Source organism: Ursus arctos, unplaced genomic scaffold (genome assembly GCF_023065955.2).
Source record: "Ursus arctos isolate Adak ecotype North America unplaced genomic scaffold, UrsArc2.0 scaffold_33, whole genome shotgun sequence".
In the NCBI taxonomy this organism is placed as follows: Eukaryota; Metazoa; Chordata; class Mammalia; order Carnivora; family Ursidae; genus Ursus; species Ursus arctos.
Genome location: NW_026623019.1, coordinates 27,281,925 through 27,296,824, shown reverse-complemented (window position 1 = coordinate 27,296,824; position 14,900 = coordinate 27,281,925). Strand labels below are relative to the sequence as shown.

At 35.8% G+C, this 14,900-nt stretch overlaps 1 protein-coding gene and 1 non-coding gene across 5 annotated transcripts in view; both read right to left on the bottom strand.

The window, feature by feature from the left end:
* ERCC6L2 (ERCC excision repair 6 like 2) overlaps positions 1–14,900 on the bottom strand; it is a 147,906-nt gene that overhangs the window by 30,573 nt on the left and 102,433 nt on the right. For all 4 annotated transcript variants that reach the window (XM_048218348.2, XM_057305535.1, XM_026518837.4 and 1 more), the window contains 4 exons: positions 10,711–10,863; positions 6,065–6,145; positions 3,581–4,742; positions 103–257 (listed from right to left, as the gene is read on the bottom strand). In XM_048218348.2, coding sequence (XP_048074305.1) covers positions 103–257; positions 3,581–4,742; positions 6,065–6,145; positions 10,711–10,863 — 1,551 coding nt within the window. The remainder of the gene's footprint in view (positions 1–102; positions 258–3,580; positions 4,743–6,064; positions 6,146–10,710; positions 10,864–14,900) is intronic.
* On the bottom strand, positions 6,509–6,615 carry LOC113269887 (U6 spliceosomal RNA). The gene has a single exon (XR_003321615.1). It is a non-coding gene; the product is annotated as a U6 spliceosomal RNA (small nuclear RNA).

The following is a 14,900-nucleotide window of genomic DNA, read 5'->3' as shown; positions in this document are numbered from 1 at the left end:
TCACTTATAGTCTTAGTAGCCACTTTTGTGGGAGTATTCTAGAGAAGGTCATACTGAGTAAGTTCTAAATACTAAAGATGTCAGGACCTTATGTTCTCTTACCTTAGAAGTGCAAACAGCTACATTGGCGGGAAGCTGGGAAAACTGCTTCAATTCAAACACATCCCGTGCTGCCCACCGGCTCATATGATTTTCAGCTTTGCTGGATCCAATCACGGTCTGGTTGGAGTGAATATAAGCCACTTCCTGAACACCATCTGGGAGGCAATTGGTGTTTATTAAGTGATGTTTCGTTGTGAAGCAATATGGTTCCGTGTACACTTTAAAAATTATCAGCAATACACTAAAAAAGAAGTCATGCTTGTTTTATTCTTAATCCTCAAGAAAAACATTGAGTTTGTATGGTAACATCACAATATCCTATTTTTAAAAAAAAACTAAAAGAGTTCAAATATACTGGTCTAGGTTAACTTGGAAATGACTTTTCCTTCTCATTAATATGAGAACTTTTGAGATTAGATAACAATCTTTAGATTTTAAACCTGAAATGAGGGTTTGGGCTAAGGAAGAAATCACAGTGAAGGGTCATCTCTATGGATTTGTTGTTTCTACTGGTTTAAAAAAAAATTGTTTACTGATTTAAACAGCAGTGCTGGCCTCATCTATCTGTTCCTTTAAACATGTACTTGATTACAGCAATGGAGTGGGAGCATGGGGTTTATGACCAGGGAGTTTCGTTTGGTTGGCTTTGTTCAGTTTGTTTGTATTTTGTCTTTTTTTGTACATATGCCCAGAGAATGTCAAGATTGGGAGCTTTTTAGGAAATGAAAAAAATTAACTTACAGCCTTTATCTGAAAGAAGTCTAAAAAATGGCTACATTTTTTATTGCTTTGCTTCTAGGCACCTATAATTTACTTTTAAATTGTGGTCATAAAAGAGAAGGCTAGAACTGAGGTCTGTAAAAGCTCCCCCAAGCATCTCTGGCAATGAACCTTAATTATGACCTTCAACACTTGTGCTGTTTCAGTCCTGAACCTCTCTCAACCAAAACTGACAACCGGGAGAAAACAAGATGTTAAATAACAAAAAGAACAACCAAGATAATATTCTCCTTATATCTCAAAATACCAGGTAGTGTGTACGGCAACAGTTTTAAACATCTAGAAGGATCAAGGATTCTTCTGGTAGAAAATTTACTCAGATTTTTCTTAATTTTGATGACATGTTTTATGTATTATTCAAAATAGCATTAGTTCCACACTACTGACATCTCTTACACAGTAAAAAACAAAAACAAATCTCAGCTGATCTTTTAAAGAACAGTTTATGCAACAATTCCTCCAGCCTAAATCTAATTACAGCACACAAACCAAAGGCTAGTCCAGTACTTAGTTACAAGGGTATCAAAATATATATCATAATGAACTTTTGAATAACCACAAAAGAAAGCTTGATACGTAAATAAGTCAAACACAATGATTAAAGTTCCTATATCAAACTATCCTTGCTTATATATCGGCTTCTTTCGCATAGTTCTTTTTTTGGGAATGAGTCAGATACTTTTAAAAGCAATGCTAACTCTTAAAATCATTAAACAGATTCTCAGCAGATGGTGGTGGAAGGAATTTTTCAATCTCTGCATCGTTATATAAAACAGCCAGCAATAAGTGAGCAAAACAAAAGGCCACAGACAACACATACAACAAATTAAGATAACAAGACACTCCCCCATGAACAATAAAATACAATAGATGGGGACAATCCACCAATAGCTACACTGTGCACAGCATCAGGGTGTGGGTGAAGGAAGCAACAGGGTGGCATGTGATGGATCTGAGAACAGAAGAGCCTAGAAGAGCCAGCAGGTATGCCCTGGAGAGCACAGTGGGCCACTTGGAGCTGAGTAGCTGAATCTGGGAAGGTTTTCCACTCTCCGACGCTGAATGAGTGCAGGGGGCTTACGATAAGAAGGCCTGAGAGAATGAAGCAAACTAGCTCTTAGGAGCTCTCCAAGCTGACCCACCAGGGCTCCCAGTTGAGGGCCACATAATGAAGAAAAACTGCTGGGAGGGAGTGACAAAGAACAGGATAGGAAGATTAGGAATGAGGGAAAGAGAAGGTCTAAAGCAAAGCAGTGGGTACAGATAGAGGCAGGAAATCCCACCATAGTTTTGAGCACTGTACAAAAAAACAGATATGGATCTTTGTGACATTAGAAAAAATTTCCTAAACTCTGCCTCACTTAAAAAATTCAGGGAAAATAATTTCTATAAAAATGAGCAAGAGGGTCAAATCTCACAAAAATTATTATGAGAAAAAAGAATAAGCAGCAGAATGAAAACATGCCATAAACATGTGCTCACAAAGCAGATTAAAATTGTAACTGATTTCAAAACGAGGTAAAAGACATTAAGAAAATGGTAAGATACAGGAACCAACAACATAAGTCAGAAATAGAATAACTCAGAAATGGGTAGACAGGACTCAGGAAAGATTTACCAATTTAAAAAAAAGTCAGAAATGAAGATTAAACTGCAGGAACATAAGAGGGAACAAACAACAACTAATGCTTTAAGAAAAATGGAAAGATATTTTTCAAAAGCAAAAAGAAATGACAAAGGAGTTGAGACGATGTGACAAATACTGAAGACAGGCAAAGAAAATTGAATACTTGAGTAACAGGAGTGTCTGAAGAAGAAAGCCAAATCAAAGGGATAGAAAAAGTAACTAAAAATACTAGTACAAGAAAGCTTTCCTGAAATAAAAACCAAATTGAAACGATATTATGACAACACTGACCCAGAATAACCAACACTGCTATGGATTGAATGTTTGTGTCTCTCCAAAATGCATATGTTAAAGCCCCAATCCCTAGAGTGATGGTATCTGAAGGTTGGACCTTTGGGAGATAATTAGGTCATGAAGGTGGACCTCAAATGAATGCAACTAGCAATTTGAACTAAGACAAACATTCAAATGTAATCTAGTAAACTTACTGGACAATAATGAAAAGAAATTCTTTGGGCGTCAAGGGGGAAGAAGAACATGTGATATGACACTTCATGCCAAAAGAAAATGAAGCCTCATATTTAATATACTACAGAAAAGAAAGTGCGAGTCAATGATTTTATATCTGTCAAAAATGACTCTGAAGTATGAAGGGCACAAACTGTTACCAACAGGAATCTCAGGGAGTATTATTCTCATGCACTTCCTGAGCGATCTACTAGAAAATAAGCTTCTGACAACCAAACTGACAGGTGAGACACTGACATAAGGACTGAAGCGGAGCACTGAATTTATAGTTACCTACAGGTCAAGACTACATGAAGTGTGGTGGGGGCTCTGATTCAGATGGGGCACATGGAGGCGGTCCTAGGGTGGATGACAAAGTTCTCTGTGTTGACCGAGGTGGTCTTCCCTTTATCCTGCCATCCACCCACTTAGTCATTTGTGCCTCAATGTAGCATCTTGATTATAAAACTATTTTACAAGCGAATTCAAGAATCTCTTACAGAGCTATTTGAATGCACAAAACAAATATGTAACACAAAGTTTTCAAAATGTATCTATAGTTACCTAAAAATTTATCCATTGATTCATACACCTGCTGTTGATGGACAACTTTCTCATTTGAAAATTTCATTGATTTTCTTGGCATTAAAGTTCCATTTTCCTTATGGTTGGGCAATTTTGAAGAGAAACTGATTTTATCTTTTATAGTTTTTGGTGTATGGCTCTGTTTAGAGAAATTGATGTGGTGAAGAGTTAAATCATCATCTGAGGATGAAAAATCATCAATAGCCTGAGAGTTACAATCTCCATCTGCTGCATTCAACTGATTTGTTTTCTTCTTTGCTTTAGAAGTGACAAGTTCCTTTTTATTTTCCTTTTTTCTCTTAAACCTCAAAGAACTAGTAGCTCTTCGCTTTCTCACTCTTGACTCAGAGGAAATTTCAATGTCATCAGACTCATCACTAATATCACTACTGCCTTTTCTTTTCATAATAGACTTCAGGGTCACATTCTCAGGATTTAATTGTTTTGAAATTAGCCTATTTCCTTTGACACCAGTCTTTCTATCATCACCATTACTTCTTATCTTTACAGGATTTTCTGTTTCGGAATCTTGAGATTCATTCACAAGTGACTTAAACTTTATACCATTCTTAGGGCATGTCTGAGTTGTATATTGTGTGGGAAAGATGACATCACTATCTTCTGATTCTGTGACATTCTGTAAAATGCAATGGTGGTCAGCTGTATTTTTAAAAATTTTCTCCTCATCAGACTCAGAAGAAATATTTTGTTTGAGTATTTTCTCACTTTTATCAAAAATACATTTTTCATTTGGATTTAGGATGTTAGCTAATTTCTGGTGTTTTGAAGTACCAAGAGAGTCATGACTTTTCTGGTAACCAACATCTTTGGCTTCTGTTGAAAGACACATGGGCTGTTCATCAGAACCTTCATCGTCAGAGGCAATATTTCCATCACTATCCTCAACTGCCTTATATTTTGTTTCAAACAATTTAGAGAAACCGCAGTGGAGTAAGGTAAGCTGTCCAGGAGCTCCCGAAGCTTTACTTGAGTCAGATGCTTTGTTTTTAGCAGTCTTTATTCGTGAGTTTCCCACTGGCTCATCATCACTAAAATCACTGCAGAGACCACCTGCTTCTCTTGTTCGCAGCTCTGCGGGTTGTTCTAGATCTCCTTGTTCTTGACGGTCAGGCTCTCCAGACTATATAAGAGGCAGTCACAGAAACATTAGAAAATTTCAAGATAATATCAAACCTATGACACTGGAAAGGAATTAAATTTGGGCACGTAACTAATATACCACTTGGCATTTTCAGAAGTACAACATTTTATAAACAAATGTAAAGGATTTAATATTACAGTCTGGTACACTCCTTTTTCAAGTTGAATAACGTTCCAAAATAAGTAAAAGTTTAAACAGAATACCACATAATCAAATTATCTATAAGGAAAACACAGAGCAGAGCAGTCAGCTTCTCAGATGTAGGGACTGATTCTGGTCTCAAAAGTGAAAAGTACACAACTTGCTTAATGTAGTAGAGCACATTTTTCCAATCACACTTTAAGAAAAAAACAAATTTGTAGGCATTAACAAAATAAAGAATTCACAACTGGAAAATGGTTCAAATAGATTAAAAATAATAATAAGATCTGATAGAATCTTGACCATCAGAAATAAAGAAGATACTTTAGATTTTCTAAAGTAAAATTTGCTACAAATTTAAATCCAGTATTTATTATTTTTACGTCAATCAGAGCTAAATATATCCTTCAGTTTCTTAAAAGCAAGGCTTTATTAGTAAAAGATTTGGGGAAAGTATTATCCAGTAATACTTTTTTTTTTTTAAATCCAGTAATACTTCTGCCAACAGTTGCTACTCACGTATTTCTATAAAGTTAGAAAAATGTTCACCCCATGTTCCAAATCATTAAGCCAGTATAAATGTATGGTTAAATCCCGAAAAGCAAGAAAACACCAGCAACAACAACAAAAACCTTCCACATGTAGATTCTTTACTTTTAAAGAGGCCTTATGATGACAACATAGTTTTTGTAGTATGTGAGATGACAAACTACCAAAAAGATCACAAGATCAAGGACTCAACTAAAATAAAATATGTTTGAGTCAGAGAATAATTTTGATGTTTGGAAATAATCATCTTAAACACACCCTGATTACTATTTTTCCATTTAATTTTTGGTTAGTGAAAAACTGTTTAGTTAGGTCAGATTGTTCACCTATATATACAGTGTATTTAATTTTGGATTCATAGTTCGGTATAGTTAAAATTGCAGTGGGATGTAAATGACTGGTGATTGTTCTTGACTTTCTCTTATGATACGAAATGTGCAATTAGCCTAAATTGTTAATTTAACTGACAGTCCTCTTTGTGTCCTTGACTTCTTTTTTTAAAGAACTTTTTCTTTACACATTGAAAAATGAAGAAAAAGGAAAAGTGACTTAAAATTGTCCCGATACATGTTTTCTAGGAGTCCTAGGCTACAGATTCAAAAATTGCTTACTGTTTCTTGTTTGTGTACCGGAGGTTCCTCTTTCAGCCATGTTGTGGCCGTCATGATCCCGGCTTCCACTTTGCCTTCTCTCTATAAAGAATGCAAATAACTGTAAAATACGGGGTAAAAACAACCAGATAAACAATAGCAATGGCATGCTAAAACTTGGAGTTAAGAAAAGCAAACTGAGAGCAGCTTGCTTTATTAGCTCTTTTTAAAAATTATATATTTATTTATTTATTTATAAAGATTTTTTATTTATTTGACAGAGAGAGAGAGACAGCCAGTGAGAGAGGGAACACAAGCAGGGGGAGTGGGAGAGGAAGAAGCAGGCTTCCCAGCAGAGCAGGGAGCCCAAAGTGGGGCTCGATCACAGGACCCTGGGATCTTGCCCTGGGCTGAAGGCAGACGCTTAACGACTGAGCCACCCGGGTGCCCCTAGCTCTTTTTTTTTAAAATATGGAATGCTTCATGACTTTGCATGGCATAGTTGCACAGGGGCCATGCTAATCTTCTCTGTGTCATTCCAGTTTTAGCATATGTGCTGTCAAAGTGAGCACTGCTTTAGCTTTCTCAATGCTATTTTTCAATTTTGCTAATTATTATAAACTCACATACAGTTTACATAACATTTTAAAATGTTCATAATTCTTAGGTAGTAGAGAGGTGCAGCAGGAGTGTGCTGGGTCCATAAAGTACTCTTATTTCTTGTCTTAAAGTTTCTTTTTCAGATAGAAAATAGTACTGTTCAGCCAACTCCACTAATAGTTCTAGTAGGGGAGGGAGAATGAAAGAAATGTTACATATTTACCCAGTAACGACATCCATAGTAACTGTCTATATAATAGTTATAGTAAGGACATATTATTAACATCTAAACACTACAGATTATGTTGAATGTTGGGAACTTGACGTTCTAGCCTATATTGCTAGTGTATTTATTGTTCATATTCACTAAAATATGTTGATTGATTCCTTTGGTATAATAAACATCAAATGAAAAGGTTCATCTAATATGAAACTAAAAAAAGAAAAAAAGATCCTAATTGTGTGACAGGCTTGTTACATCTTTTGGGGAAGTATTTATGTTTTTAAATACTTTTGGTATACCATTCAGCAAAGGTACTTAATGGCCTAGATTCTAGACCATTTAATACTCCTTCAAAAGGATGTCAATTTATTTCTCTTCTAAAGCTTTATTTGCTGACTGAACAAGGGGAAATATTACTACCATCACCAGAATTACAAATGCCCAACTTACAAATACACATATCTACCAATGGCATGGTTCCAGCCACTTGGTATCCAGGGCAACACATAAGAATCTCCCCTCCAGAACTGTAGAGAATAATAAATAGCTCTTTGAGACCTTTTTTCCCCAACGCTTAGAGGCTATTACTGCAAGGGCAGGGGTCTCCATCCCAGTACTGTATTTATTGTTTCTAAAGCCAGATGGCTACAACGGATGGAACAGGCAGCACCAGAAATCCTCAATCCTATTGGAACCCCTTTGTAATAGGTAAATGGCAACTCCAGTCTTCTGTTTCTCAGGCCCAACACCTTGGAGGCATCTTTAACTCCTCTTTTTTTCTCATACCCTGTATCTAATCCATCGGCAAATCCTGTCAGCACCACCTGGGTAACATACACGGAATGCAGCCACTTCTCACACCATCTACCACTACCACTCTGGTCCAAACCACCATTGTCTCTTGGCTAGATTACTGCAGTAGCCACTTACCTAGTGTTTTGCTTCTGCTTTTGTACTTCTATAGCCTAATTCTTAATATTTAATCTAGATCTCATAGGTCAGACTATGTTTTTCTTCTGTTCAGAATCCTCTAGTTGCTTTTCGTCTCACTCAAAAGTTGAAGTCAAAGTGCGTGCGTGATCTGGCTTCCTGTCATCCCTCTGGCCCCATCTCTTGCTCTCTTGCTCACTCCACTCCAGCCACTCTGGCTTTCCTGCCATTTGGAAACTCTGCTGGGCATACTCCTCTGGCAGGGCTTTTGCATTTGTTCCTCTGTGTAAAACACATCTTCCTCCTTCATTTCTTCAAAGAATCAGTTGCAACCTCATAGTGAGCACTTCCTTGGTTAACTCCGTCTAAAACTGCAATGCTCTTTCCTTGACAGTCTTCCTATTTCCCTACCCTGCTCTATTTTTTAAAATCAGGATATAATTTATATATAACACTGTGTACACTTAAGGTGTACAACATGTTTTGATACATTTATATATTGCAATATGATTACCACGCAGCTTTAGCTAACACCGCTATCATGCCGCAGAATGATTGTTTCTTTTTTGTGGTGAGAACATTTAAGATCTACTCCGTTAGCAATTTTGAAGTATATAATATAGTATAGAATCATGATGCAGGGCATTAGATCTCTAGAAGTCATTCATCTTCTACCTGCTATATTTTTAGCCTTAGAGCCTATTGTCATAATAGGCTATATGTATCATTTTTTTGGTTTATTATTTGTTTCCCCAAAATATAACGACTTTTTGTCTATTTTATTCGTTTCTGTATGCCTAGCTCTATGATCTGTAGTACCTGACATTTAGCATATACTCAATAAATATTTGTGAAATTAGCTTTCAATATCTCCCTAAAGGGAGACCATGATATAGATATAGATAACAAAGTCAGTGCAAAGTAGAACTAAACTGCCTGGAAATCATCAGATTAAAAAGGTTCTATAAATGAAAATTTCTACGTCTTCAAACATTTTTAAAGGGATTTTCTACAACCTTTAAAAATTAAAAATGTATTGCAGGAAGTGAAATAATTCTTTTATTTTGTGATATATGCTTTCGTTATATAGGGCTTGGAATAATGATACTTTAAAACATTGTTTGGCCAAAAGCAGCATGAATCTAATGGTGCCTGACTAATTTTATTATATTATTATTATTATTATTATTTATTTTTTTTTAGGGGAAGAGATTTATTCTAGCCTGTAAGCACCTGGCCTGAATAATTTTAAATTTTGGCTGATAACAAATGAGCAATTTTAATTCAAAATTTAATTTAATATTGGGGTGCTGATGATGTGCCTAGTAAGAAGTTAAGCACATTTTACCACAAACAAAATATAAGACATGGAGAGTCCTGTCATTAATAAATAATCCTGGAGGAGAAACAAGATATACTTAGGACAACCTGAAAACAAGAAAACTTTCCATTTAATAGCTTGTCATACTGAATGTCTTACCTAACAATTGCTTAAGGAATAGGCTGCTATTCTGATAAAATAGAGAACTCAAATATTTGATAAGTGAGAGAAAACAGGATAAGTAATACAATGCTAACATATTTTAAAGACAATAATTTCAAATGCGAAACACAAATATAGGTTGGTATGTTGGGTATTACTCTGGGAACGATGTAGGATCTGAGGGGGGTCTGGAATACTAACAAGGTTACTGATTATAAAAGAGGAATGGGAAAGAACAAGTCCATGAAACAGACGGCATATTCAAGAAAAAGACAGGGGGACTTTATTTTTGTTTAATTTATCTTTAAGTAATCTTTACACCTGACATGGGGCTTAAGCTCACAACCCTGAGATCAAGAGTCTCACACTCTTCCGACTGACCCAGACAGGTGCCCTGGCACCCAGACAGGGGGACTTCAAATGGGCCATTGAATTCAAATCAAATAGTTACTATAAAATAAAAATTCATCAGTATACATCAGACACTGTGTAATAGTTGCAATATTCACAGGATATACACAATACATGCCTTCCTCTTAGCCATTTGCTTAACATGCTTACTGATATTACATGCTCATTATGTAAATGTTCTCTTTCACCTCTCACCAAGATGGTCTAAGTTCTTTAGGGAAAGGGACCAACTGTTCTTGACTAGTTTTTATGAAACTGACTAAATCAATGAAGTACGTGAAGGCACAAAGTCCTGGAAGCTAAGGGAAATATCTGAGTTTTCTGACGCTCCTCTTCCTCAATCTATATCATGAGGGGGTTGAAAAAGATGATATTCGAGGATCTTATGATACTCCTATCAGTATCAACCCGAAAACAGGCTAATACCCTTAATATCCTGACATATCAAAGAATTTAAGTGAGTTTTTAAAAAAAGACAGAAATTTCTGTTTGAAGAATAAGAAACATCTGTATGCTGAGGATGAGCACAACTGGGAGAGTTTGAAATATTGGTGTGGAATTTTTATTGGGAACAGAAAACAAAAATCTCCATGAGACATGAGAGTGCATCTCAGGGAGTATTTGGTAACTTTTAATCAAAACACATTTTATATTTTTGTTTATTTAGGAAAGTCTCTCTCTCTCTCTCTCTTTTTTTAGTTCCTGACTTTAGCAGCTGCTTTCAAAATAATATATTTCTCTTTGCCAGTCTGAAAATGGTCTTGGAGGTCATACAATCTACTATATGTATCTGTATTCATGTGTATACATTATTTACAACTATGCATGGGGAAATCTTAGTTTAGAGGTCCGGTAATCCACTTCCTATTTTTCTAAAAGTCAAAATTCTAAACACAAGGCATTTTTTACTAAGAAAACCCCAAATTTCTCTGAAAAGGTACCAGCAATTATATTTCAAGTTTCCTGAGGGAGAAAATGTATTTAAAATATTATTGAAAAGGTCAGGGAACAATTTCACACCTCGAGGATGTCCCTTGTAAGACAAGACCCTTGGGACCTTAGTTTGAAGAGATTATAGACCCCAAAAAGCTCTCCTCGGTGCTCTTTTGATCCTTGAACCGCTTCAAAATATCGCTTGGCATTTTCACTTCCAACCACCACACAGTGAAGTTGCTAAAACAGAAAAAAACACAAGATATTTTTGAAGTGTTTGCTCCAACAATATGTCAGAATTTCCTGGCATTCCCTGTATATACACAGCTTTAGCTGGAGCAGGCAGAATCCTTAGGGAGGAAATTTTATTTTAATTTCCCTGGCAGATGTTGCCATTATGGTGAAATAATAGTAATTGGGCCAGTCTTATTGAAGAAGAGCTCTTACATTTCCTGTTTTATGTGTTTTCTACCAACTGAGTCAAGATTCCATCACTATGCAATATTCACTTGATGTAAAATGTTTAATGATAAAAGCATACATTTGAATATACTTTTCCCCTTTCTAGATTCATGACAACAGGAACTACTTTTAGTAGTTTTACTGACAAAAATATCACTATTTCACCAAGTTAAATTATAACCTAAGTAATTACATGATAACTACGTTTCTGTCAAACTAACTGTGGCCATCATTATATAGTCAACTAACAGCAAAAGCCCAGTCACTGTTTAGAAACATCGCATCTTTGAAACACTTTTGAACAGAGGAGGAACCTTGAAGGACATATACCACTTTAGTTAACAACAATAGTGTATTTCTTTATTTACTAGATATTTTACTAAATGCAATGTAAATACAATGTGATTAACCCTATGTACACTTTAAAATTTCTTAGAAGAAACAAAGACTGCAGAGAGTGGAAAATAACAACTTCAGTCTATTGTTGATGTAAGGATTAGTAAGAAGTGATACTGTGTTGTGATTTAAGTTGATTTGTACTGTAATAAATTACTCTAGCCAACAATAAAATAATTGTTATTAATAATAGCTGCTGTGTAATATTTGTACATTCTCTCATTTAATAGCCACCTATTAGACATTATTATCTCCCTTTTAGAAATAAAGACTTAAGTTTAGAGAAATTAAGTGTCTTCTCATAGCTGCCCAGCTAGGAAGTGTCATTTCTAGAATTTATACCTGGATTTGGCTATATCCAAAATTTAGACTTGTAACAATTTCTCATCTCCAGGATGTCGCGTTTAAAACAAGACCCTTGGGAACTTAGTTTGAGGAAGCTTTGGATCAGTATCCAAGTTGATCAGATGGTATCAATATTCCAGAAACATAGGCTAGAGTCTGGGAAAAAGAAATCTCCATGGCAACTGATGCACCTGATGGTCCAGTTAATGATTTTACCCTTTGCTACTGACTCTCCCTTAAACACTGTACTGTCAGACTGCAAACTACTAAATACAATCACCAAAGGGATTTGTAAGCACTAATGCGCATCTTTATAGGTTCCCTACTGAAGTTCTACCACAAAATTTATAGGAGACGCATTATCTTGTACATAGAGTAGGTTTTTCAGAGTGGCTCCAGTAAAAGTGAGGGTCAGCTACATCCATCTATAGGCTGCCATAAGAAAATAATGCTAGAATTAAAGAGCGTGAGGGGGAAAATCAGTAATTGAAAAATATAGCTCAGTTTCTGGCTTAAGAAAAACTCATTCAAGGCTACAAAACGTTTGGATTTCTTCATAACAATATACAAGATGTACAAGAAGTAGAAAGAAAAGGAGTAATGTTCGCCATGCTAAGGAGCCCCTTCTTCCAGTTTCAAGGCCAGTAGTGTGGCATCTTCATATAATTCTGACCCTCTGCTTCTGCTGTTACATTTCCTCCTTCTCTCCTTTCTCTGAACTTCCTGCCCAACTGTTCCCTTCAGTGATTACACTGGCTCACCCAGAGAATCCAGGTCGGTTTGTGGGATTCGGATGTGGACGTCCTTGGGGGAACATCATTCAGCCCACCATAGTAAGGACGTGTAAAAAGAATGATGGAGGCTTGACAAAATGCCACAGAACCCACCTTGAATGGGTGCTCACTGGACCAAAGTGAGACAGTTTTAACATCAAAATATACAGTGATATTCAATAGGTCGTAACCTATTACTAATACTGGATTCCATGAGTCCATACAGAATAAATAAGTATACAGAAAAAAACGGAAAATCTTTTTTATGGTAGAGTAGCAACAAATAAGAAGGAATAATGGAAACTGAAAAGTCACCATCTGACAATCATCATAGCGGTAGCTGATTCAGGTGGGAATTAGCAACGAATGCTAAGGCTGATGGGTACAGCCTTAACAAGGAACAGGATATTGGCATAGTCTCAGAGGATGTCCCCATATTTATCAATTATAAAGGGAAAAAACGGTGACTCTGCAGTGAAGAAAGCTGACAGACACAAAACTGACTGCAAATAAAGGTCACCACCAAGTGCCTTCTGACCAACGCAATAAGAAGAGCATAGAATTGTTTCTAAACTATTCTTGCCAGGGGTTCTTGGCTTGAATCTGGACATGCGGAAACATCAGATGGGCCTACTTTAAAGGAGAGCTAACACAAGGAAAGGCCTTACTCTTTCACACGGTGAAGGTCACGAAAGACAGGGAAAGCTTGGGTACCTAACTACCCTAGGTTAAAGAAAACTAAAGAGACATGAAAAGAAATACTTCACGACCGTGATCCTGGTTTGGATCCTGAACCAGAATAGAAAAAGGAGACAAGAAATTGCCAGGAAAGTTGGTGAAATCTGAATGAGTTCTGTGGATTGCAAGGTCATGTTGTATCAATGTTAGTTTCCTGACTGGGATAACTGCATTCTGGAGAGGAGAACAGAAGGAAAATCAAGTGCAGAACAACACACAATACTGAGTATTTACATGCATAAAACTATTTTTATATGTACATATAAATAGGAGAGTGTCCTTCTTTGGGGAAATACACACTAGAGAACTTAGAAGTGATAAATCTGCAACTTTCTCTCAAATGGTTTGGAAAAATAAAGACCATGGCTGAGGGAAAGAGAAAAGCAAATGTGAAAAAATGTTAACAACTGGGGAATTTGGGTGAAGTTTACTGGGTGTTCTTTGGGCTATTCTTGCAATTCTTCTGCAAATACAAATGTATTTCTAAATTATATATATTTATTCGCCTATCATATCTATATATCTATATATATCTATATATCTATATATACTGTACTCATGTTTGGAGCATTTCATATAATCTAAAGTTTGGCATTCAGAAATTAAGGTGAACTTAGATTATATGAAATGCTCCAAACATGAAGGAGTACAGTTTCTTTGTAGGTGTTTTATTTTTTAAAAGTATAAAATGTCTGAATACATTATCACAACAAATGCAAACAAAATATCAAAGTGAAAGTCCCCCTTGAATAAAACAGATCATCCTTTATCAGTCTTAGTAACATTGTAATGTTTAGGTATATCCTAGATCTTTTTCAGTGCAGTTACAGCTATTTATATATACACACAGAAATAACTTTATGCATCAACATAACTGATAACCTTGTTCTGCAAGTCAGGTATTTTGGTCCCACTTAAGAATGTCTTGGAGGTCTTGCCAGATCAGTACACCTGCTCTATAATTTTTTTTCTGTTGCGTGTATCAGAATTCATGTTATCATTCTGCTACCACAGGACATTTAGGCTGTTTCTTTTTTCATTTTTTTTAATACTAACAATGCTGAATATAAATCCTTGTCATCCTTCACTGTGCGTATACGAGAGTATTTCTGTCAGATAAGGAGAAGGTGCTATGTGTTTTAAAATGTTAACTTAGCCTATAAAATAAATGGACCAAGTTATATTCTCAAAAATAGTAGGAGTACCTCTTTACAAATACTCCCACCAACAATGAATAGTATCAATCTCTCTATATCCGTAACCCCCCAAAACAAAAACCCACATACAACAGCTTTTGCCGAATGTGCATAACACAGTATTGTTTTATTTTACATTTCCAGATTACAACCGCGGTCAGGCATCTTTTCCTACATACATTAACCATTGTATTGTTCCTTCAATAAAATGCCTAATCACAGTCTTCTGTGGAAGTCTGTGGAAGTTCTTTATGCACTATAGATGCTAATCCTTTGTTTACTATATACATGGAAATTTTCCTCCTAGACACTTTTTATTTTTTTTTTCTTTTAAAGATTTATTCATTTGAAAGAGAGAGAGAGAGAG